Source organism: Ipomoea nil, unplaced genomic scaffold (genome assembly GCF_001879475.1).
Source record: "Ipomoea nil cultivar Tokyo-kokei standard unplaced genomic scaffold, Asagao_1.1 scaffold2480, whole genome shotgun sequence".
Classification (NCBI taxonomy): domain Eukaryota; kingdom Viridiplantae; phylum Streptophyta; class Magnoliopsida; order Solanales; family Convolvulaceae; genus Ipomoea; species Ipomoea nil.
The window spans coordinates 4,031,195-4,057,869 of NW_017618908.1; the positions used below are offsets into that span (position 1 = coordinate 4,031,195).

The following is a 26,675-nucleotide window of genomic DNA, read 5'->3' on the forward strand; positions in this document are numbered from 1 at the left end:
GATAATCACTATGTTTTAAGTTCAACTCTCTATGGAAGGAGTCTATTATTAGTATTTATGTCGTGATTTATCTTTTTGTGATTCTTTTGTCAGTTAAAGTCACTCGGATTTCACGGAGAGTGCACCTTCCGGTGGTGGGTTTACATGTACCGGATATAATTACATATGTTACTTAAGTTGTACTAAGTGAGGAGAAAACTTATTTGAATGCAATTAGATTATACCATGAGTGGCGGCTAGGGTCATAAAACGGGTAATCCAGAGCGCACCTTCAGGTAGTGGGCTAATGATATCTTTTTGTATTAGATATAATCACACATTTTATTTAAGTTGCATTTATTGAGTGCAGTCAAAACTTATCTCACAGTTGATATCTTTAACCCAGAGCGCACCTTCATTTTTCCCAAGTTAAAGTAGGCATCAAACCACGAAGTGTTGGTAAATTTCCCATATCTAAAATATTGTTAGTAGCAAATTATGTATGAATATATCATTGTATCATAGTTTGTAACATCGTCGTCCGTAGGTGTTGGTGTATTAACAATCCATGTTTATTTTGTCTTTTTATGTATAAATAAACTATGTACATATTGGAAGATCGGCATGCGAAATTCCGTGATTGCAGGTGGAGTTGAAAATTGTTTATAGTACCAAACGGAGTCACAAGCATGCTTTGGAATGTTGGAACAATATAATATTGAAGTAGTTGGTCACATATATAGCTAGCTAGCTAGCTTGTTTATTATAGTTATTTTAGGAAAATCGAAAACTCCAACCAATTGATTAGGTTGTTGACTTGATAATTATAAAATTACAAGTTCGATTGACTTTAGTAGGGGCATCTTATTGGTGGTCGGCCTTCTTGGTTTGATCGAGGTGGTCATCTATGGACAACCGTTACCTATCTATAATTATAAGACGATATAATTATATGGTCACCTAAACTGGTTTACCTAATTAATTTTGGTCTTTTATCAACTATCTATAATTATAAGACGATATTTATCCAGTGCACACCCTCGTGTACTGACGACAGATTTTGTTATCACTGAAGAACCTTTAATTTGAGGGTGCTAAGACCTCTGATAAGTTAAAAAAAGATGTGTGGCTTCTAATCCACACCTACTTGGATGCCGAGACCTCTGGCATGGCATGTGATCCACACTATTAGGTTATGTAAGAGTCTCCATAATGACACTTATTTTCAACAATAAAAGACAAAGGAAAAAATACAGGCACTCGTGGGTGGCAAGGATCGGAGTACAATTATTTATGTTAGAAAGAATTCAATGAAAGTTGTAAGCAGATCGAAAAGGACAAAAGCTAAGGAATGTGTTTATGCATATTATATGAACGATGCAAGTTGGGAAGTAAGGAAATCTGCTGCGGACTCATCGATGGTGGCCTGCTTGTAATTAACAAACGATTAGTTTGGATTTTGTTGTATTAGAATCAATATAATGGTATATATGTATTTTAGTATTTTTTTTTTGTCAAGTATATGATGGGTTTAGGGTTATACCCCTCACAAGTCGGTTGGTTAGATGGTTTAATTTGTCTACAGGTTAGGACCAGAGGACCAACCATTAGAAGACATGTGAAGACAAGCCAACAAATCAACTTAATGTAGCTAGATAAACTCTGGCATAGTATAAATAGCTTGGATAATCCCGTTCAATAGGACATTTTGTACTCACTTCGCTACATGTATTTCACCCAAACTTTGTACTTAATCACTCAGGTGATTTTGGCAAGTATCCAGATAATGTACGTACTCATCCATTCTTCAAACCATTCTTCCACACTTTGTATAAAAGATCAAAATGTCGTTATATTTTAAGGAAACCAAAGCAACTGACACAATCCATTATTAATTAATCTACTACCGACTATTAGTTATTCATTAATTGATGTGTAAAAATTTCCAAAAATGAATAATTTAATATTGGATGACGAAGGAAAACCATATAGCCATTGTCTGAGGATATACACGGGTTAAATCCTACTTTTATTTAATAGTTCACAAACCACGCACACGGGAGAGATCAACGGAATTGGGAAAACTCAATGTGACACACTCAATAAAAAATGTATTGACAAGAATCAAACTCATGACCTTAAGAAAAAAAAATGAATAATTTAATATTAAATATATTGAATGGCTGCAATAACGAAATTATTTTTAGTTTTGATTTCTCAAATATTGTGTTTTTTTAGCTACTATATTAAATTTTGTTGTCACCCTCAAAACACTAAAGATGATATTTACCACTCCTAAATTTCTTTTAATATTTTCCTCCCTGATGCAGCTTATATTCATTGGGTGTCATGAATTGGTTAGCCCTCCACACTTTTAATTAAATGCTAAATAATCCAATTAAATGTGTCACATCAAGAGAAATATTGAAAAAAAAAAATTTAAGAAAGGCACCTAGCATTACTCTTAGATAATCAAAACCAAGTGTTAATGACTAATTGTAGGTCTAGTTTGGTTGATGACTTTGGCAACGCAAATTATGCCCTGAAAATGTGTTCACCGTGAATGGTGAACACAAGTTCAAACGACGTCGTTTTTACGCAAAAAAAAAAAAAAAAAAAAAAAAAAAAAAAATCGCGGATGTGGAGTTAATGGCGCGCGTTTGATCAAATTATGAATTTTCTGTTATGAGATTATGAATGTAATGAAAATTCATAATCTCATAACAGAAAATTCATAATCGCATAAAAGTAAAATATTTATTAAATTATGAATTTTTAGTTATGAGATTATGAATTTTCTGTTATGAGATTATGAATGTAATGTAGATTCATAATCTCATAACAGAATTCATAATTTCATAACAGAAAATTCATAATCTCATAACAGAAAATTCATAATCTTATAACAGAAAATTCATAATCTCATGGTTCCAAAGTGAATGTGTAGACATGGTTCCAAAGTGAATGTGCAGGCATGGATTCATAATTTATGAATGTCCGTGATTTCGGACGGGAATATGTAGGCATGGTTCCAAAGTGAATGTGCAGGCATGAATTCATAATTTATGAATGTCCGAAATCATTGCTCACCTCAAATTAAAGTGAAACCGCGAAATGTGAAAATGAAGAAGAAAAGTCACGCAATTAATTAAGAAAAAAAAATAACGGTGTACTAATACCGTTGGAACTGTGTTCACCATCATGGTGAACACGGTTCCATGGCATAACGATTGCTTTGGCAAAACCTAAGCCATGGTCAAGAGGAGCATATAGCTAGAATTAAGGCATTGAAATGTGGGCATGATGTAGGGCATTACAGGGTGCAAAAACCAGAACAATAAAAGCTTGATAGGAACATGCAACACGAACGAAATTAAGGTGAGACTGTCAGTCACAAAACCAAACATACACCAAACAACAAACAACAAATCCGGGAAAAATATTCAAACTTTTTCTTGTACCAAGAAAATATTTATTTGGTTCCAAGCAAGCACAGACAAAACCCATCCAATTCAAACCTACAACACCTCACCAAACCAGTTGAGACGACCACAAAAAAGTTCACAATTATTAATGTGAATCCAATGCTTTGTTAGTTTGGCAAAATTGGTATTGCATATGGTTGAACAGTGTGGTGTTTGTCCCCAGTTTTTTGTCTTCCTCTTCTTTTTATTTTAATCATAAAGCTTTACAAGCATAAAAGTGGTCTACTAACACCTACCTATATATGTCATGCTAGGGTGTGAAATCCTAGTTCCCTGTCACAACTTTGAATATTCAACCTAGCTTGCTCACAATTCAATTCCCTCCTTTGAATTCCACCATATATAATTTAATTTGCTTCAACATCATGTGGTTATGCATGTGGTATTCCTCCACTTATTTAGATGCCAAAACCAAATGTAAAGACAATACCAGTCGATTTGATGAAATAATCATATTGAAAATTACAAGATTCTAATTTTAAATTTTAACAACCCTTGCATATTGATTTTATTGGTTTGAATTGATAAGCTATAGAATAATATAAACTGATTTACCTCATTATGGTCCTTTGTGGGCTAAGGCTTCACCATCACACACATAAACTGTTGCCAACTTTTTTTGTCAATATTATTTGTATTAAATTTTTGTGTCAATTTTTTTTTTTTTTTTTTTGAAGTAGGTGATGGATGCCATGTTGGTCGGCTCACGGTTACATGTTGCCTATAGCAACAAATACCTTTCACGGAATGTAATATTGATTGTGAATTTGTTTGTGTTATGGATAGAGTTCCTTTGCATTGATACTTGCATTTAATTAGTGGTTAAAATTAAGCAATTAAGTTTCTTGATATGGATTATACCTGGCCGTGTTGTATCGTATGCGTGCTCGGGACAAGGGCACGCATCCCACCGAGTTTGACCGTCGACGCCGAGCACTACAGACCACAAGGCCTGTGACCCGACCTCATTCACGCAACCGAGTAGGGATCCGCCCGTCGGCAATGCTTAGGAGGTACTATTATCTCATCCCCGATCCTCTCTACTTAAGACCTTAACGACATTCCTCGGCACGGATTCAACGACTACAAGAACGAGGAAGTTAGGAGTTCTAGAACACATGGATGAATCAATATCGCCTCTGGCCTGCCCGTGTGCGGTGTGCATTCGCCCTAGTATATGTCACACATGCTAGGAGACCGACATGTGTTCCCTTTCACCCCTTATAAATATGACATTAATTGCTTGTAGGAGGGACTTTCGGATATTTTTCCACCTACCACTATACAACTCGAGATCCTCTAACCCTACGTCATTTCTCATGATCAGAACTTAAAGCAATAACCATACTAAAAAATGACCTAATCCCGGTCTAACCTCAATATTTATACGCATTTGTGGAAACCACCGTATTTACCACAACATTTTTGTCAACATCCATTTAAGACGACTCTTTTAGATATTGCTGTATACACATAGATTCGATTTAAACAGTCTTACTTTATATTGCTCAAACTCTTTTTACATGGGTTCCACGGCGCTTCTTTGACTTTGAGGGGTGGAGCGGTGCTAAAAACGGGGGAGACAGATCAAAAGGATGATCCATCTTTTCCCAGAAAATAATTACACACGCTTATATGTATGTATATATATACATATTACTATATTAGTCTTATCCTCAACAATCTTATGTCATGCCACCTGCCATCTAATTTGTCTGTCATCATCTCGCTGTACGTTTCGAACCACCGATGTCCCAAGAAAATACTCTGTTTTTTTTTTCTTTATAATCACATCAATTTTCAACTAATTCAAAATTAAATTACTACATATTTTCCCAAAACTCCTTACATCATTTACAAGTCTCAACTAAAATTTCTTTTCCCAAAAGGTTGAGTCTCCAACCCCAAGGTCCCTACACTCCGACCCAACAGAGCATTGTGGGAAGTTGGTCTAATGAATGAAAAGTCTCATATAAAATTTTCTTTTCCCTTAAAAGGTTGAATCTCAAACTCCTGCCTAACAGAGCATTTGGGAAATGATGTAAATTATTGTGATTCAATGACTCAACAGATAGAACGAAATGCATGTGCTCACAAGGGCTCTGTCCAAATTGGGCATAATTTTCATACTTCCGCAAAAGTTTGATCTTTCTCTCAAATATTGCCTACTAAACCATTGAGCTAAGTCCGTGCAGGACACCTAAAACTTACTTTCAAAGGCAGAGTGGAGTTCAATTTTTGCAATGAACCTTAATTGTGAGTTTGGGTTTGGATTACTTTTAATTCGTGTCCAGAAATGTACAGTTTGATGGTAATATAGTCCAACAAAATTCAAAAACCTAAAGAGAAATTAAACAAAATAAACGCGTGGCACACATGCCGGTATGCATGTGGAAACTTACACGGTTTTTTGAGAGAAAAGATTTGTGTGAAACCTCAAATTAAAGCTCTTTAAAAGCTGCCCCTTGGCATGGCACATATTTGCCGCACCATTATAAAGTCAATTCAAACCAAAAACATTCTTCAAAGAGTTGAAACCTCCTCTCACCAACTTACTTCTTCACTATTCACATTTCTAAATTTAGACTAATTTGCATTGAAATATAGACTTTTTTCCCCAGATCGAGCTGCCATTCCTCCCAATTCAAACTTTTCAATTTTCAAGTTTATCTTTGCACTGTTTGTCGGCCAAGTAATATATACTTACCATTTACTAAAATCCTCCTTGTTAGTTATATATAGTGGAGCAGTTGAGCCTCCAGTTTCAATCCAAAAAACACTCTTTTTAATTTCTCTCTCATAGATCTTTAATTTCTCTTCATCATATACCCATGAAGCATTTCTATCTCGTCTTGGGATTTCTGTTCCTTTTCCTAGGAGCACGGCCCAACGCTGTCCAGTGCCGGCGTCTTCCGCCTGCGGCCGGGGAGAAGGTCGCCGGTGGTTTTGGGCACCCAAAGGCGGCGGAAGTTGAAGCCGGAAAGAGTAAGGGTATGGGTATGGGTGGTTTTTCGTTGAAAAGCATGGCGTTCATATTGGCTTCTGGGCCGAGCAAGAAAGGCCCTGGGCACTGAAGATTGAAGAAGACAGCATAGATAACCAGTTAGATTGATTGAGGTTGACAGTGGCAGAAAATTTTTATCGGATTCTTTGATGTTTTGAGACAGAAGGATTCATGAGTGTTGGGTTTTTGATTTCTTGTTTTTTGATCATTTTGTGATTCTGTGTCAGGGGAGATATATATATAGTGATGATAGTTAGGATATGTATACATATACTTTGGAGTTTGTAATTTGGAACATGATAGAATGATTATTACAGTCACTCTCTGATCTGATCTGTCATTGAATTGAATTTTGATTTTGGCTAAGGATTATTACTTAGTTTCCATGAAGGTTTATGTGTGTCTTCTCTTTTACATTCACATTTACATTTGATCCTTGTGATTCTTGTGGAAATTGAATGGAGGCTTGACTAGCTAGAGTGGCATGACCCAGCCAACTAATAATATCAAAAGCCACCCGCATGGGCAGCTCAACTGATCACAGAAGTGAAACTTTGGAAGAGTGACCAGGGACCGAGTCTCACCAACCACAATGTGGGAGCAATCTCTCAAAGTGAGGGGTTTCCTTGTGCGCAGTGAGCACGGTCTAGTCTTACATCTTCCCAATCTCTCAAAGTGAGGGGGTTCCTTGTGCACAGTAGGCACAGTCTAGTTTTACATCCTCCCAAATGCTCTGTCGGGTCGGGGTGTGGGGGCCCTTAAGGTTGGGGTTCAGCCTTTTGGAAGAATAATATCAAAAGCCTAACAATGTTCAACTAGCTAGTTAAGCCAACAACCTCTACTCGAATTGAAAGTGTGTTTTGGATGGAGTTTATCTGCTTTGTAATTCTAGTCGAGAAGTAAATCAGTCTAAGTTGTCCATAGTTGATAGGTTAAAATCAAGAAGGTCAATAGACTGATCTGCAAGCCAAACTTGGAACCATGTGATTATCAAGTCAATTGTCCGATTGACCAACTTAACCAAGATTATCCCTGATTTTGCTTCTCTTGTAGAGTAGCTATACGATGTAGGTTAAAAGAAACATATGTACAATATAACACATTATATGGTATCCGGATTGTAGAAGAGTAACACACATATTCTACCCACCCATCTCTTCATGTGAAGATAATGCATGAACAGCTCAGTTGATACTTAGATGATAGTAGATTATGAACAAAGACACAACGATATGACAACTCATAAGTATATTGCTCCTTATGAACACTAAACATCGGCCATCCCACCTAAAAGGCCACTCTTATTATCCCTCCACCATCCTGTCAAGTTTAGACGAATGATTATTTTTCCTTTTATAGACATGATAATTACATACTATAAGATATTAATTTAATTCTTTAAATATTCAAATCATGCACAATTATTATCATTTCTTTTGTATATATTTCTGTAAATGTGTCATAATCTAAACCGAGATATATTACTTAAAATGAAACATAAGTTTCAATTAAAATATACCCATCAATTGATTAGTGGGAAATAAGTTTACTATCAAAATATCATATTTACTACAATACTAAATAAACAATGAGGGTAGATCTAAGTTGACGGTGGTGGGTAGGGGGGTGGTGGATGAATACCGTACAGAATCTGGAAATGTCAACATGCACCTTAGACGGTAGAATTTGGGAGTCAACAGGGAAGATACGATACGATAATGTCTCCACCTGTAAACATTGACTTATTTTGCCTTTGGCCTTCGGTTTCTTGTAGGAAAAGCAGACAAATTAAATTATTCATTAAATTCTCCGAAAGGTATGTAGGTTGTTCTTCAACATGGATATCCATCAGTCCTAATCCATCCATGGCAGTGACATTTTCAGATAATGAAACCACACATTCATGCCGTCGGATCTGCAAACTGACGGAAAACTGCGTTTATTCTCCCTTTTTTTTTTTTTTTATAAATACTCCCTCCCTCCCATTTTATATTTAGAAACTATACACTAAAAATACTATTAAACACAAAAAATTAAATTTAAAAATGAATACAAATACTAAAGAAAATTAACAAAGAAAAAAGAATTAATTTGACTAATAAATAATAAGTATGGACAGATAAAATGAGACAGAGGGAGTAATTGTTTAAATACACGCGGTGCACTTTCATATATAGTTGATCAAAGTAAAGGCGTTTAACGCCTCCCGACAAAGGCTATAAGCAGCATAAACCACTTCAGAAACATAACTTTTAAATTATTTGAAAAATTAATTAACATGTTCAATTCGTTTAAGCTTTTCTAAAAAATTTAACAAATAATCATAAATTTAATAAATTATTTGTAAATTAATAAACAATATGCCAAAAAATCATAAGTATCAAATTAATCAAGTACCTAAAGATTAAACTAAGTTAATCAAGTTATATATGAAGTACCAGAGACACAGACATTGTAAATTAAATTACGAAAAACTTTAGGTACATAGATGTGATGTAAATTTCTTTGATAAACAAAGACTTTTAACCTGACATTAAAAAAGATAAATACATAATCAAATAAATTTAGTATATTCCTAACCACTCAGAAAAAAGAATCTTACATTCTTTGCTTCCCTTAGGTGAAATTTACTTTCTTTGATATCATGGAGTGTAATTCCCATTGACCCAAACTTTCTTAAGTCAAAGATCGCAACAAAACGTGGGAATAATTTTTCCACCTTTTAAATTCCCAAAAAAGTTTAAACTTTCATGGCTACCAAACAATCTCTAAAATCAATAAACAACTTTCATGAAAAGTCATACTTGAAGCCTTGTGATATATGACCAAGCTAATTGTCCGACTAACTTAATTAAAATTTGCCCTAAAAAATTTCTATTCTAATGTTTAGTTTAAAAGAGAACAAGTATTATAAAGACCATTGCAATTCTTAGGGTAAGAAGATGTAGAATTATTAGGAATGAATAATTTGGTCCTTACAACTCAACTTTACTTCCCACGTCACATAGATTTGCAATTGCAATTCCTCAAAATTAATGAATTGCAATTCTGTCCCACCAAACTATGAAATTTGAAATGCTGTGGGGAAAGAATTGCAATTCCCCCTACCAAACATGCTGTAAATATCTTCTCAATTTGCCAAGCAATAAAAAGGAATCTAAAGAACACATTAAATTCCTAGACTCTATGAAAACTTGGAAGGATACATATCCAGCCAATAAGCTAAGCAAAGCTTGCAGTAATTTCCAAAAACTAGAGGCCAGAAAATTGAAATCTCCAGTTGAGAATTCAGAATGTTTTCAAGAAGTGTAATTCTAAGAAGAATACAAGTCTGAATTCCTCCAAAACAGATTAATCCGCCCATTACCCCCTGCATTGCTTAACAAAACAAAGGCTCATTCCATATACAGCTTAAGTTAGACACTTACATTATCTCCCAGTGCCTCTTCTTCTGATCAATTCTTATCAAACTTTATGTTCTGGGTTCTCATAGAATCACAGCTAAACCAATTATACTAGACAAAACACATCCCCAATTACGTCTAGTTAAACTACTGGCTTAATGTCAAAACAACATGCATAATCAAATGATATATCAACTTACCAAGGACTACTATCTACCAACATTCTTCAAGCAATCAGAAAGCTCCATGTCAAGTTACAAATGATTTGTTCATTGACAAACACAGGAAAGCCAAAAAGGAAAGAAATCCAATATGAAACAACCAAAGCAAACTTTATCTAAGAGAGATTCTCAAACGCACCAAAAACATCAAAGCTAATTACTGAAATAACATATAATAATATACGGAATATTGTATAAAGGATCTTAAAGGCAGCACAATTAGGTCTTAGTGCATATGAAAGTGCTTGTTTCCCATCTCAATTTGGAGCCTATCTAGTACCTAAAGTAGAAGTTAGGTCATACGCTAAAAAAGAAGAAAACCATCTTTTTCAAGAAGCTCCAAATTACAACTATTTTAAAAAAACATCTGTTTGACAAAGCCAATAACTGAGCCGAACAGGGACTGCATTTAGAGAATGAAATTCCTAGGCTCTAGGAGAAGTTGGAAGGATACATTCCAGCCAATAAACCAAGCAAAGCTTACAGTAATTTCCAAAAACTAAAGGCCAGAAAATTGAAGTCTCCAGTTGAGAATTCAGAATGCTTTCAAAATGAGTAATAAAAAGATTACAACTCTGAATTCTTCCATAACAGATGAACTTCCCTATTACCCCGCTTAACCAAAAAGGCTCATTCCATATACAGCTTAAGTCGACACATACTAATTCAAGAACAGAACCACAAGATCACCCTAATTGATAACCCACAACTATTCTCCTTTCGTGTCTTCTTCTGACCTTACCTCTATTCATCAGTTCCTGATTTATATCCTTCGCATCCTTTCTATTTCACCAAACGTTTTGTTCTGGAGGTTCACAACCCAAGCATCCCCTAACAAGATCCAATGTAAACTCCTAGCCTAATGTCAAAGTAACATCCATAATCAAATGACACATCACATTACCCTATCTATGAACATTCTTCAGCCACTCATAAAGCTCCATATCACATTAAAAATGATTTGTTCATTGGCAAACACAGGAAAGCCAAAAAGGGGAAACTTCCAAAATGAGACAGCCAGAGTGAAATTAATCTATGAGAGATTCTCAAATACGCCAAAAACAATAGGAATAAAAGGAAACATTGAAGCTAATTACTGAAACAACATATAATAAGATCTAATAGTATGAGCATTGTATAAAAGATCTTAAAACCACATAGACAGCAGAATTAGATCTCAATCAATTCTCAACATCGGCCAAGGAGCAGTTCAATTAACCGAAACCCTAGTATTTCAATTTTCAACTGCAAATATAGTAAAAGAACACTAGAAAACCTCAATGCACATTTCACGGCTCCGTCTTAACATCCGAGACTTCCTCACCGGGAACAGAGCCAACAGCGGCCTCCTCACCCTCCACAGACGGCTTACCCTCCGGCGCGGCGGCGGCAGATCTGGACTTGACGGTGTCGAGCATGCGCTTACTGATCTCCTTGGAATAAAGCTGGAGGATCTCGATGCCGTCGTCGTCGGCAGAGGCAGACGCCGCGGCGAAGTTATACGCCTCCTCCTCAATCTGCTTGGCGACCTCGGAGGCCTCCTCCTGGGAAATGGTGCCGTAACGCTTGGACAAGATGGACGGCGAGGCGAGCGTCTCGATGAGGCGGTTGATAACGGCGTCGCGAGTCTTCTGAGTCGGCGGCCAGATGCTGAAGGAGGCCTCCACGGCCATGGGCTTCTTCGGAGCTTCCGAAGCGGCGGCAGTCTCCAGAGCTGATTCGACTTCGGACATGTTCGTCAAAGCTTCTTCGCGCTTCTCCTGTAATTGGGGGTTTTCTTCGATACGGTCAGACTCAGACATTTTGAAATTTAAATCAGACAGAAAAAGATAAAATTTTATCGGATTAATTAAATCACAGAAATCACAAGAAATATGCTTTGTAACGTTTTTACTGTGTTTGTCTGGAGAAAGAGGAGCCCGAGCCCGAACCCGGGTAAAGGTTCGGGTGCGGAGTTTGGTGTGGGGCGGGTTGTCCAGGGCCCAATCTTTCGGTGATTAAAAATGATGGATTATCTTTATAGACTCTGACATTTGTTATGTTTTTTAGTTTCAATTTTTACCCATACTAGTTTCATTATAGTAACAGTACTAAAGTATCATATGGTACTCTGTTTTTTAGTTTCATTTTTCACACACTAATTTAATTATAGTATCATGCATTAAAGTATAATTTTAACTCATTTGACAATATATGTTATTATATGCGTTTAATTTTTTAGTTCATTTTACACACATACTATTTTAATTATAGCAACACTAGAGTATTATTTTAATTTTACTACAATTTCATTTGACAATATACGTTATTAATTACATGATCTCTACTTTTTAGTTTTATTTTTCACGCACACTAGTTTTATTATAACAACATTAAAGTATCATTTTAATTCTACTATAGTTTCATTTAACAGTATACGTGATCGAGATATTGGAAATAACCAAGAATGGAGATCCAAGGCCTAGGAGCCCATAGCCCGGGACCCAATAAGATGACTCGTGTGTCCCAAGAAGAAGACTCAGATCCGAGAAAGTAGCCCGGACCAAGATAGGGACCCGAAGCCGCTAACCATTCCCGCCCTCGAACCCATCTCCGGGCCCGAATGGGTGGGGCCTTGACATAGTCACGTGACCAACCGCGTGGACCTTAACTTGGTCTCGGGGCCCACCTCCATTTTAGGAAATTAGTTAGGTTTTTCCTTATATGAATATTAGTATGTCTTTAGTCTAGATAATCATATCCAAAATCAATACAAAACATTCTTTATAATATTTTTATATCTATTTACGAAATATTATTACAATATTTTCCTTCCATAAAATATTATTACAATATTTTACCTTTATCATTTACCCCTTATTGTTTATGCGAATCTATACTATTGATTCGTACATATCTTGAGCCTAGTGTGTGAATGATGAGTGAAATTACAATATTTATAGACCAAATGTGCAATACATCCTTTATTATTTGAATGATGAGTGAAATTCACAGTTATTATCCGAGAATGTATAGTACGTATATTTCAATACGTATACCTCAGTCCTAACTACTAGATAATAACCCGCAAATTATACAAATGAAGAAGATCATCAAAGTTGTGAGACGAATGTGGCCATAGATTGGCGTGGCCTATACATGGCCTCCAAAGGCTGAACCCTTTGTAAACTCAAACCACTGCCTTCTTCTTCCATGTCAACTAATCCTCCATCTCTAACTCTTCCCCACTCAAAGCACTGAATCAACGTGCCCAAAACCAAACTCATCAACCGGATAGCCAACCCGGAGCCCGGGCACGCCCTTCTTCCCATTCCGAAAGGAACAAACTTGAACCCTCCTGCAGCAGCTTCTCGGCTTTCCCTGAACCACCTCTCGGGTTCAAACTCGGTTGCATTCTCCCATGCCTTAGAGTCACGATGAATCGCCCAAGCGTTCACTATAAGAGTTGTGTCTTTAGGAACCTCGTACCCGGATATGGTGCAGTGTTGGGATGAAAAATGTGGTACGAGAAGTGGTCCTGATGGGAACAGCCTTAGCGTCTCGTTGATTATGCAGTGTAAGTATGGTAGTCTCGAGAGATCTGAATCCTCCACCAGTCGACTGTAAGATCATTATATTATATTGTTACATTATAATCTATACAAAAGTACAGCAAAATCTATCTACAGCGTCGATCAAAGCTAGTGTATTTTGCATCGAGTACAATCACTTATGCTTTAAGAATGAGTTCTACTACTACATGGACTTCCAAATCTTACTCTCTAAACTTTACTATTTTTCATGTGGTCTAGGCGGTCGAGGCGCCAACTAGGTCGCCTAGTCGGCCGATTAGCTATTGTTCCCCTTTTTTTTTTAGGTTAATCTTTAATATTTTACTGTTAACTATTAAAGTATTAAATAGTTTATAATTATCGGGTCTTAAAAAATTAAAAATTTTAAACAAATTATTAAAAAAATGAAAATATACACGGACCCTTCCAATTAATTGATGCCTAGTGACTTTTTCAATCATGTTTTTTATCATTACTCTATTATTATGTACAATAATTGATGCCTAGTGATTTTTTCAACCATTTTTTTTATCATTACTCTATTATTATGTACAAACCTAAGAGCATGATTGTACGTATATATAGAAATGTATGTATAGATTACCTGCATCCAACTTGCATCTCGATTTCATTTTGAGCCTTTTCTAATATGTCAGGACGATTGAGCAAGACTGCCATTGCCCATTCCATGGTGAGAGATGTACTGTGAGTTCCCGCTGTGAACATCACCATTATCACTCCCTTCATAACCTCATCTGTGTAGCTTTCCGGTTCAGCTTCTTGCAGTAATAGCAGAGCTTCAATTATTGTCTTCTTCTTCTTCATCTCTATAGCTTTCCGCCTTTCATCTATCAGACCTTGGAGAAAATCGTCTCTCTGTTTCTTCATCTTTACCAGCTTCTTCTCCATGCCCTGAAACCCCACCCACCTTAGAACCGGAACATAGTCGCAAAGACTCATCACCGTCGGTGGACCAAACATGTCGGCCGGCCCCGACCACCGTTTTCCGGCGACCATCCTCATCATCGTAGAGTTAACCAAATCCAGGAACAGATCATTCAAGTTCACTTTCCTGAATTCTCCTCCGTAGCTCGAGGCCAGTTTCTTGGCCTGGAAACGGATTTCCTCGGCGCGGGCGGCGGCGGAGCGGGTGACGCTGGCGGAGGAGAAGACGTGGGTGGTGGCGATACGGCGGAGGTTGCGCCAGTGGTTGCCGTAAGGGGAGAACCCAAGAGTGGAGTGGTTATAGCCGAGGTGCTCGCCGGCGAGAGACTTGGGTCGATTCGCGAAGATGATGTCGTTGGTCGTGAAGCACTGCTCGACGGCGGAAGGGGATGAAACGACGACGACTGGGCGGGAGCCGAAGCGGAGGTGGACGACGGCGCCGTACTTTTGGGAGAGAGCTTGAAGTGCCCGGTGCGGCGGCGGTTTGAGGAGGTGGAGATGGCCGAGTATTGGAAGCGCAAATGGAGTTGGTGGGAAGTTGGTTTTCCTAGGTTTAATTACAAGCCAAAAGATTGAAAGTATCAAGATTATAATGCATAATGACCACCCAAAGATCTCCATATTTTGGAGAAGAGCTTTGAGACTTTCCTCTTTGGTAGGAAGAAAGAGAGTTTGATATGGAATTAAAGGTGTATTGGACTAAATGAAAAGGGTTTTAGTCAATTAAACATGAGTTTAATTAGAGAATTTGAGCACATACATGTGTTTTGATGGGTGGAAATTAGCACTAGTACAAAACAGTTAATCTGCTATTGTTGTAAAGGACTTTTCAGTTTTCACAACTGTTGTACAACCGTTGCAGATATTAGGTCACAACCACAAACCATGTCTTAAGAACTAGGTAGGCATTGGCCTCGATTAGTCCAAGTATTTGGTATCAAACTGATCGATTAGTGCTTGGAGCTCACCACAATGGGTATAACATTCATAAGCCACATCCCAAGTATTTGGTATCAAAGGGACTGACCAGTGCCTAACCAGCCCATCACATTAAATGTAACTCTCACATTGCGACTATTAAGGCTCTATCCGGTATTCTTATTTACAATCTACAAATAAAGAACAACAAAGTTGTCCGTGCGTATTTTGCACAATACAATTAGTATTTACCAATTTTTTATTTTAAATTGGACACACCCTTACAATCAAACTACCATTCTTTCGACTAAATTTTTAATAATCTAACCTTAGACACCTTTCATAAAACTAACATAGTGTATTATAATTACCATTCTTCCGACTACATTTATGATAATCTGACCTTAGACACCTTAGACACCTTTCATAAAACTAACATAGTGCATTATAATTACCATTCTTCCGACTATATTTATGATATAACCTTAGACACCTTTCATAAAAGTAACACAAGTATTATTATTATTATTATTATTATTATTATTATTATTATTATTATATGGTTGGAGTGTTTCGTGGGAACCAATTAAAAGTCAGTTTAACAGATGAACAGCGCAGCACTTTCATTGACTATGTTTTAATATTAGTACAAATCCTGTTACAGAAATCTGTTTGGAGATATGTCTGTAATTCTGTCACATGACAATAGCTGACAACATAAAGTTACAGCTATCTTTTTTTCTTTCTTTCTTTCTTTTTTTTTTTTTGGAAGAAAAAGTTAATTTTAATCTTGCGCTTCCCGGTCAGGGAAAGGATTAAGATCTACTCAAAAAGATATGTAGGTTGATGAAATTCAGCTCTAAAATATAATTAATTTAAATTATTACTTACTTTGAGACTTTCCAAAAGATAGAGAATCTACTTGGTACTTGCTTTCATAAAAAATAATAAATTAAGTATATGTTTGGAAATTTGAATTTTTTTTTTTAAATAACTTATTTTTTTTTAAAAAATAATTGTAGTTCGATGGCCACATTTGTACTTCCCCAGATTGGAAGTCATAAGTTTAAATACTAGTGAACATAAATATTATATTGTAATTTTTTTTATACTATATTGTATAGAATCAGTAGTACTAAAAATAATTAACTTTTTAATATTTATTTAAATGTTAGAAAATTATATTTTTTATTTGGTTTAAAGTTAAGATATTGTATTATTTCTAGTTCATTTTCTTGTAAATGAACATCATAATAATAATAATAATAATAATAATAATAATAATAATAATAATAATAATAATAATAATAATAATAATAATAATAATAATAATAATAAAATGAGAGAGAAAATAAATACGGAAAAAATGTCCTCAGAGGCTCAGACAACAAATCTAGAAAGACAATTTTTGTCAAGACGTTTTTTATGTTGATGAGAATGAATATTTTCGTTTGTCTTTATTTTTTTAAAATACAACAGTGAAAATCAATAAAAATGACTTTCAAAATTTATTTTTTTAGGTTTCCAAATAGACATTAAATTAATTAAATTTTACTAAAACATTTCGGTTAATTAGTTAATCAATTGATTAATAAAAAAAATTAAATTTGATTAATTCAGAAATTTTGGTGTGTCATTGTATCAATCTTGTTTAATAATACATTGATATATGTAGAATAATACAGAATAGAGGAGAGAGGAAGAGAAGAAGAAGCAACAGTTTAACGCTGGGAAAAAAACGCCACCTTTCCTAATAACTGAATACATACATACATACATACAACTCAGTAACTACATCTATGCTAGAAAATAAGTGGATAATGGCCACAACATTAAATATACTTTACAACACTCCCCATTCGCCATTATTTAACCATTCTTATATTACCACAAAAAAAACAAAAAAAAAAACAAAAAAAAAAAAAACAAAAAAACACAGAAATAGCGACGGACCAATTTCATCGCTAAATAAGAAAAATATGTCGCTAAACAGAATTCGTCCGTCACAAAAAGGCGCGTCGCTAGATTTATTTTCGTCGCTAACTTTAACAGTGGAATATTTCATCGCTAAATGAAAACAATCCGTAGCTAAATTTCTTTTGATGACGAAAATTGTGATGGAATAACGACGGAAAATTCTGTCACTAAATCTATCGATCGAATTTTCATCGCTAAACCAACAAAATATCCGTCGCTAGTTTCCCACCACGACGATCTAGTGAGAACATTTGCAAGGGAATCCGTCGCTAAATATAGCGTCAGAAATTTCCGTCGCTAATTTGTTTTTTATTATTTGAATCGAATACCATTTAGCTACAACTTAGTGACGGAAATATTCGTCACTAAATTTAGCTACATATTTTTTCGGCACTATTTCGATTTCATTCTTTATCGTTATTAGATACTTAGCTATAAATTTACTACAATATTTGTATGTTGCTAATTTTAAAAATTAAAAAAGGATGTTCAGCTTGAGTAGTTGAAAAAGTTATATAAGCATGTCACTAGACAACCATGGCCATTTACCTTAGATAGCCGCTGACTGTCTTCTCCGGCCGTTGGCTTTAATTAATTTTTTTTTTAAATTCAAATTAAAAAATAAAAAAGTTTAATTTTTTTTTTTAAAAAGACACGCGTCAACTTGAGAATGACTAACCTGCTGGACATATTAATTTGGGACTCAATTGGACTATTTTATCGGTTTAAGGAGTTTACATGTTTTTTTTCTTTAAATTAGGGAACCTAATTATATTATTCGATTGACTTAAGGATCAATTTGACCTTTTTTCATAAAACATTATCAAAATCAAATTACCTAAGTAATCTAAAATTACATGAACCAAACGCCTTATATTCAATATTAGTGTTGGATTTTAAAGTCTCTAATTGAAGCATAAAAAAAGAACAATAGGCAAATGTTTATTGGGAAAGATACACTATAAATCGGGAAATAATTATGGCAATAGTTACTGTATGGGCCACGTTCTAAATGTTTTTATTGAGAAAGATATACTATAAAATATAAATCTTAGATGTTTCATTATTCTAACACATAATGTATATCATTTTAATACATATTGTACATTATTTTAACACGTAATGTACATTATTCTAAAACATAATGTATATTATTATAACGCATAATACACATTATTTTTACTCATAATATTTACAAGAGTTATAGTACATAGACTCTCAAATCATACTCCCTAAATTTTACTCCCTGATGTGGCAGACTTTGATAGACTATTTTTTTTCATGTGGGTCACAATACAAGTGTCACATCAAAATTTTGTGTATAGAAGTAAAAGTTGGCAATTTATATCGTGCACCACGGCGCACATAGCAATGTGCACCTAGGCACAAAACGTGCTCGTTTCATGCTGATGTCACTCCATCCATCTGAACAGACTAAATCTCATTACGTGTATTCAATTAAAATTTTATGTGTATTGTGTTATGAGTTTATGTGTATTCAGTTAAGAGCTTATGTGTATTATGTTAACCAAACCCATTACGTGTATTCAGTTAAAAGTTATATATATTGTGTTATGAGTTTATATGTATTATGTATTATGTTAGATTGTATGTATTATGTTATGAGTTTATGTGCATTCGAAACAGGAGATTTTTTTTTTAACAACTTAACAAAACGACGTCGTTTTGGGAGGCGCGGAGCGCACAGTGCTATGTGCACCCTAATACATGGGTATAATGTTTGATAAAAGTTGAAAATAGAAAATGAGAGTACATGTAATATATATTTTTTTTATTCATGTTTTGGACCATGACCATACAAATATATTATGGCTAACAGATTTAATGAAACGGACAAACGAAATTGGGCCTCTAAGAGAGCAGTTATTTAATTGAAGGGACAAGTACAAAAATTAATGGACCAAACAAGGTCCCAGCTGGGGGCTATGTGTCAAATTATTATATGAATCATGGTCTATATAGTTATCGTAAATTATGCTGTAAACTCGTGTCCATCATACATTGTAGATACGAGTTTAAAACATCGTCGTTTTAAGAGAAAACGGCGGCATTTCAATTTTAAAAAAAATTGATTTTGTTTCGCCGTTAATGGCTTTATTCATTTGTTTGGCAGGCAGAGCTCTGTGTTCATAATCCCATAACTGTACATTCATAATCTCATAACTGTACATTCATAATTCCATAATTGTACATTCATAATTCTCTAACTGTAAATTCATAATGTTTGAACTGTATGTTCATAATGTTATAACTATACATTCATAATCTTATATCTCTATTTTCACAATTTGTAAATTACAGAGTTTCACATTCATAATGTCTGACCTGTATGTTCATAATGTTATAACTCTATATTCACAATTTGCAAATTACAGAGTTTCATATTCATAATGTCTGAACTGTATGTTCATAATGTTATAACTCTACATTCATAACCTTATTATAACTCTATATTCACAAAGAAAATTGATGCTTAATCGTGACGAAAGTCGGGTTCTGAAATTTAAATAAAAAAAATGATTGGTGGATGATAACGGTGCCACTTACGACACCGTTAATGCATTACATTGAAACGTCGGCGTTTCAATCCGTGTCCACAATGTATGCTGGACACGGATCCATGGCATAACGATTGTATAGCTATGTCCCAAATCTTACTCTTTAAATTTATTTATGATGCGACTGATACTATAAGCTTTTTTTTTATATGAATCTTAATACAAATATCTATATAAGATTTTGTGCATAGTAAAAGTTAGGTGTAGGAAATTGACTAGTGACTACAGATACTATTTTCAAAAGTTCAGAGAATGGGTTACTTTTTCCTCCTTCTTATGACATGAGTCTTCACCTTGAAAGTCAGTGAAGTACGTTTATCTTCATTCATCATCTTTGGCTGGCTGTGGTTTGTTCTGGCCACTGTAAAAGGTTGTCACCTCCGAGACATGGCGATCCAATACTACGTTGCAGTAGTTTTACTGTCTATTCTCCTCATCGTACTATCAAAGTTGTTCTCCAGTCGCCGCAAAAATCTACCGCCGGCTCCACTCGCTCTCCCCATCGTCGGCCATCTCTATCTCATCAAAAACTCCATTCACCAAGCTCTCGCCTCCCTGTCAGACAAATACGGCCCAGTTCTTTATCTCCGATTTGGCTGCCGGAATTTTCTCGTCGTCTCATCCTCGCCGGCCGTCGAGGACTGCTTCACCAAGAACGATATCATCCTGGCGAACCGGCCCAGGACCATGGCCAGCGACAACTTCTCCTTCGACTACAAATCCTTCCCCTCCGCCCCATACGGCGATCTCTGGCGGGTCCAACGCCGGCTGACGGTGGTCGAACTGTTCTCAACGCTCAGCCTCCAGCGCTCTTCCGCGATTCGGGAAGACGAGATTCGAACTGTGATCCGATCCTTGTTCAGACTGTCCCTGCAGAACGGGAACTCAACCGTGGATTTCAACGATCTGGCTGGCGTCTTCACTTTCAATTCCATGATGAGAATCTTGAGCGGGGAACAGTTCGTGAAAGAAGAAGAGATTGGAGGGGAGAAAGGGAAAGAGATTGTGAATGGACTTAGAGAGATTTTCTTTGGTAATATCTCTGCCATGAATGTTTGCGATTTCTTCCCAGTTTTGAGGTGGTTTGGTTACAGAGGCCTGGAGAAACAGATGGTGTTACTGCACAAGAAGAGAATTGAGTTCTTAAACCGCATTCTGGACGAGTTTCGACGGAGAAATGCCGGATTTTCTGAGAATTCTGAAGGTGATGAGATGAAGAAGAAGAAGAAGAGCCCAGTGATTGAAACTCTATTGCGTCTGCAAAAATTGGAGCCTGAATTTTACACAAATGATCTTATTATGAGTATCATACTGGTAAGCTACTTCGATCTTCACTGTCTTCAATTTCTTCTTTATTTCCCAGAACAATTACTGGTAAAATGAACACTGCTAAATATAACAATGATCTCAAGATTATGCTCTAATCACATTTAGGGACGTGAATCTTAGCCCGAAACATATGGGTTGCTCGGTTAGACAATTTTTTTTTGAGTTTAGGATAAATAGTTGTAGCCTGATAAAAAAAAATCAGTTAAACAAGAAACAATAGTCAAATAGGCCCTTAAACTTTACCCAAAAGTTAATTAGCCCCTTAAAATTTAAAAAAGTGCAATTAAACCCTCAAACATGTCAAATTAGGTCAATGAAGCCCAAAAACCGATAAATGACCTGTTATTATAGGTCATTTCAATTCCAGCGACGAATTTCGACGACCGCGACAAATTCCGACGACCAGTGACGGCAAAGCTGTCGGCGGTCACCTTCTATTGGTGAAGGCGACCAGTTGTTCGCCTTTTTCCGCGAAAGGTGACCAACTGGCCACCTTCCCCCGAGGAAGGCGCCCAGATCTGGTCGCCTTCCCCTGAGATCGGGGAATTCGTCGCCGGAATTAAAATGACTTGTTTTACCGATTTTTGGGCTTCATTGACCCAATTTGACATGTTTGAGGGTTTAATTGCACTTTTTTAAAGTTTAGGGGTCTAATTGACCTTTGGGGTAAAGTTTAGGGATATATTTGACCATTTTCTCGTTAAACAAACCTAAAATCAATAAACCTGAAGACTAGAACGAGTTAGCCCGAGCCACCTAAGACTAAGCTCGTATTTAATATTTTTTATTAAATTTGTAATTTTTAATGAAAAAAAATTAGGGATAAGGGTCAAATAGACCCTCATACTATATAGCAAAGTACAATTAGACCCTCGAAGTAAAAGAACATCCAATTAGACCCTTGAACTTATTAAAACAATGCAATTAACATATTTAATAGGTTACTAAAAGGTAACCGGTTAAATTCAATAAAAAAATTAATTTTTTTTTTTTTACAGGAAGTCGAAGCAGTGAAGGCTGTGAAGCCGCATGTTTACCGGCATGCTTAATCCATTACTAATCATAACCACCAATAATTTCAACATCATAAATCCATCATTTACCCCCTTAATCCATTTTCATTACTTCCACAATTTTGCTTTTGTCAGCCAAGCATCATCATCGTCAAGAACATCTCATCATCAGCACATCACCATCCATCTTCTTCAAAATACGTTGCTGCTCATCCGACCTTGCTACCATCGCCGGAACTTCACCATCACCACCAACAGCTGGTCCAACACCATTGCCAAGGTTGCCGGTCAAGGTCGACGGGAAGGGGAGGTCGCCGAGAAACACATCATGCTTCGCCAAAATAGATTGTTCACCGTAGTTGTTGTTGGTTCTGTACGAGGTCCAGACGTTGCTGATCTACTACACGCTGGAGGGGAAGTTACTATCCTGGCCTGCCGCTGCTGGAGGGAGTGAAAACAAGAGGAAGTCGCCGATGGCCTTGCTCGCCGGAAAGAGCCTCGCCATTGCTGCAGCTGCAATGACTTTTCTATTTGCTTGTTTCCTTTGTTTTATTAAAATTATTTTATTTTTTAAAAATAAATTTAAAAATATTAATTCAAGTGATGTAGCATCTTATAGGTAACTTGAAGATAACTTGCTATTATAGGTTAAATGAGTTAATTGCATTGTTTTAATAAATTCAAGGGTCTAATTGGATGTTTTTTTAGTTTGAGGGTTTAATTGCACTTTACTATATAGTATGAGGGTCTATTTGACCCTTATCCCAAAAAATTATAATTATTATATTTGGTGTAAGTATATTAATTATTTTTAGTTGAAATTTGGAAATGAAAAGTTTAAATTGGTTGAATGATATATAAGTTTATAACGAGTATTTATTACTGTAAATGTGCTAATTTATTAAAATAAAAAATTTAGCATGTTAATTTGAAAATATCCGAAATTTTAGTTGAGTCCACTCAATAAGCTCGAAATCTGTAAAATTTAAAGTTAAGGTCAAAATTTTAAACCCGACAAAAAATCGATTAGCCCAAGCTGATAAGCCCAACAGTTCAACAAAACTAGTTCGAAACTGAACGGGTTGGCCGATTCAAATCCACACATTAAAGCAAATTTATGCAATTGTGCAGATGGTGTTTGTTGCAGGAACGGAGACAACATCCGCAACCATTGAGTGGGTAATGTCACTTATGTTATCTTATCCAGAAGTATTGCACAAGTTAAGATATGAGATTGACAACAACGTAGGACACAAACATTTGTTAAATGAGTCTGATCTCTCTAAGCTCCCTTATTTGCGTTGCGTTATTAACGAGACACTAAGAGTATACCCTCCAGTGCCACTATTGTTACCACATTATTCCTTAGAGGATTGTGTAGTTGCAGGGTACGATGTTCCCAAACACACCACAGTGATGGTTAATGCTTGGGCTATGCATCATGATCCCAAGGTATGGGAAGAGCCGGAGAAATTCAAACCAGAAAGATTTGAGACCGTGGTAGGGGAAGGAGAAGGGTTCAACTACAAGTTTATTCCATTTGGAACAGGGAGAAGAGCTTGTCCCGGAAATAACATGGGGTTAAGGCTTGTTTCATTGGCACTTGGAGCATGTATTCAGTGTTTTGATTGGAAAAATAATGGGGAATATAAAACGTGCGCCTATTTATCTCGAAGCACCTTGAAAAAAGCTGAAGGATTGGAAGCAATATGCACGCCGCGCAAAAATTGCCTTCAATTTCTCTCCCAACTTTGAATTGTGTTGCATATGTTTTTTATATTTATTTTATGTACTAGTTTTACATATGTATTTTATGACTGGTTTATTGGCCAATGTTCTATTTAAATAAGTAATTTAAAGTATATTAATATAAGCTTATATAAAAGTAATTCATTATAGTACGTATTAAAATTAATTTTTAATTTATATTTTTTTTAAAATAATTATCTAAATACTTATGGTAATTGGTATGATATTAGCTACTTTTGGTTAGAATTAAATTTCTCCCTTATGGGATAGAGAGAACTTGTCCGGGAAACCACATGGGGTTAAGGGCTATTTAGTTAGCACTAGGGGCATTTATTCACTGTTTTGACTAGGAAAATACTAGGAATGACAAAATGAACAAATTTTTATGTTCATCATGATTCACACAACTATGTTGACATAAATAAAAATACATTTTTAATATATTAAATATATATTATTTATGTATTAAATATACATTATATGATAATATATAAAATAATATATTTTTAATACTCAAATAATGTATATTTAGTATATAATTAATGTACATTTAATATATTTAAAATGTATTTTTTTTTCATGATCCATGGAATTATGATTGACAAACCATATGACACAAGCACTCATTTCAGCGACCCTTTTGTATAGTGCATGTGACCAACTTGATACAAAGTTAAAATTATTTTCACACTTTTTGACATTTATTGTCTGCCACCAAGTATACCCCAACCCTCTAAGGCTAACACCAATCATTATTGTGTGGATCATATTTTGTATATTATAAAATAATGCATATTTAGTATACAAATAATGTATATTTAATATATTAAAAATGTATTTTATTTTTTAAAAAATACATTATTTGAATACTAAATGTAAATACACAAATAATATACTTTTAATATATTAAAAATGTACTTTCTTTTATGATCCATACAACACTACGTGGATCATGGTCCACACAATAATTTGCCAGCTAACTCCACCTATTTTTTTGTAGTTAAATTATAGCATAATTGTATCTCTGCTATACTCTCACTTGGTCACTTTGTTAGAATATTGTTTATTCTAATGTTATTGTGACACATGTATTAAGTGGTCTGAACAATTAAAATCTCATTGTGATAGGTAATGAGAATAAAATATGTAACAGATAAGTGGTTTATTATTCTCCTCTCTCTAGCTTTTAATGAGGCTATTTAAACCTATTTAATGAATGATTTTATAACTCATTATTGTCATATTTCCAATAATCAATATTGAATGTTAGTTATGTAGAGAATGCAGTATATAAGGGCATGCATAAACATTTCCTATCCTATCACATGTGAAACTTAACCAGGGCCGGCCCTGGGGCAAAGGCAGGCTGGGCCCTTGCCCAGGGCCCATGCTTGGGGAGGGCCCCATCCTATCTCTTATATATATATATATATATATATACTAGTTTTTTTACGTGCATTGCGCGATTAGGATAATGCCCAATGTTTTTTTTTTTTTAAATAAGTACTTTAAAGTATATTATATTGGAATTGTTCATATATAAATAATTGAATGTTGAATTTGTGTATTTAAATAGGTAATTCTAAGTTTACAAATGCAAGATAATATAGTCAAGATTGATTATAATTGTCTATATAATAATTGTATAGGTATGGTTGAAACCAAATACGGGACATAAGGGAGAGCAAATAAAAATTAGGGCATAAAATATTAAATATATACTAATATTGAAGAGCTAACTGCTGATTGCCAAACAAGGACATTGCGAGGTAGTTTTCCACTTCAATTTGTTTTGTGATTTGATACTCTTTTTGTCAATAAAGCCCCAAGTAGTTAATATGATTGGTTTAATTATATATTTCTTATTTTTTTTTAAACAATTATTATTATTATTATTATTATTATTATTATTATTATTATTATTATTATTATTATTATTATTATTATTATTATATGTATATCCTTAGGTCATTTTACATGTTAATCTAAACAGCTAATTTTTTGAAATATCTTTTTACCAACTGTTGATATAATTCGTTGGTCAAATCCGTTAACGCTAATCGCTAACTGCTGATTGTCAAACAAGGACATTAGGAGATAGTTCTCATTTCAATTTGTTGTGTGATTTGAATACTTTCTTTGTCAACAAATCCCTTAAGTAGTTAATATGATTGACTTTATTAATTATATTTTTTAAATTTTTTCATGGTATTAATAAAATACTTGGTAAATAAATATATAGCATTATTTTGTATTATAACTTTGATATTTAATTAAAAAAGTAGTGCACAAAATAAAGACAATATAACTAATAAAATTATTTATCTTATTTAATTTATTGATAATGAATAAATTTTTTTTTTGAATAAAGACATTGTGAACACATAATTCTAAATTAAAAAAATGCATATGTATTATTTTTTGTTGTAACTACTAAATTATTATTTATATAATTTAATAAGAGTAAAATGGAGTACTAATTATGCCAACTTTGATTGGGATGAGCTTCGAACCTAAGACC

At 34.9% G+C, this 26,675-nt stretch overlaps 3 protein-coding genes across 3 annotated transcripts; 1 reads left to right on the plus strand and 2 right to left on the minus strand.

The window, feature by feature from the left end:
- Positions 1–11,158: 11,158 nt before the first annotated feature.
- Positions 11,159–11,950, minus strand: LOC109153132 (MFP1 attachment factor 1-like). The gene has a single exon (XM_019300918.1). The coding sequence runs from the start codon at positions 11,893–11,895 to the stop codon at positions 11,383–11,385; it is 513 nt and encodes a 170-aa protein (XP_019156463.1). The 5' UTR covers positions 11,896–11,950; the 3' UTR covers positions 11,159–11,382.
- A 1,072-nt stretch (positions 11,951–13,022) lies between these two features.
- Positions 13,023–15,257, minus strand: LOC109153131 (cytochrome P450 81D11-like). Its single transcript, XM_019300917.1, has 2 exons — positions 14,249–15,257; positions 13,023–13,693 (listed from the first exon to the last, which is right to left on the minus strand). The coding sequence occupies exons 1-2, from the start codon at positions 15,208–15,210 to the stop codon at positions 13,186–13,188; spliced, it is 1,470 nt and encodes a 489-aa protein (XP_019156462.1). The 5' UTR covers positions 15,211–15,257; the 3' UTR covers positions 13,023–13,185.
- A 5,137-nt stretch (positions 15,258–20,394) lies between these two features.
- On the plus strand, positions 20,395–24,202 carry LOC109153128 (cytochrome P450 81E8-like). Its single transcript, XM_019300914.1, has 2 exons — positions 20,395–21,377; positions 23,537–24,202. Exons 1-2 carry the CDS (start codon positions 20,451–20,453, stop codon positions 24,158–24,160), a joined length of 1,551 nt encoding a protein of 516 aa, XP_019156459.1. The 5' UTR covers positions 20,395–20,450; the 3' UTR covers positions 24,161–24,202.
- The last annotated feature ends 2,473 nt before the right edge of the window (positions 24,203–26,675 follow it).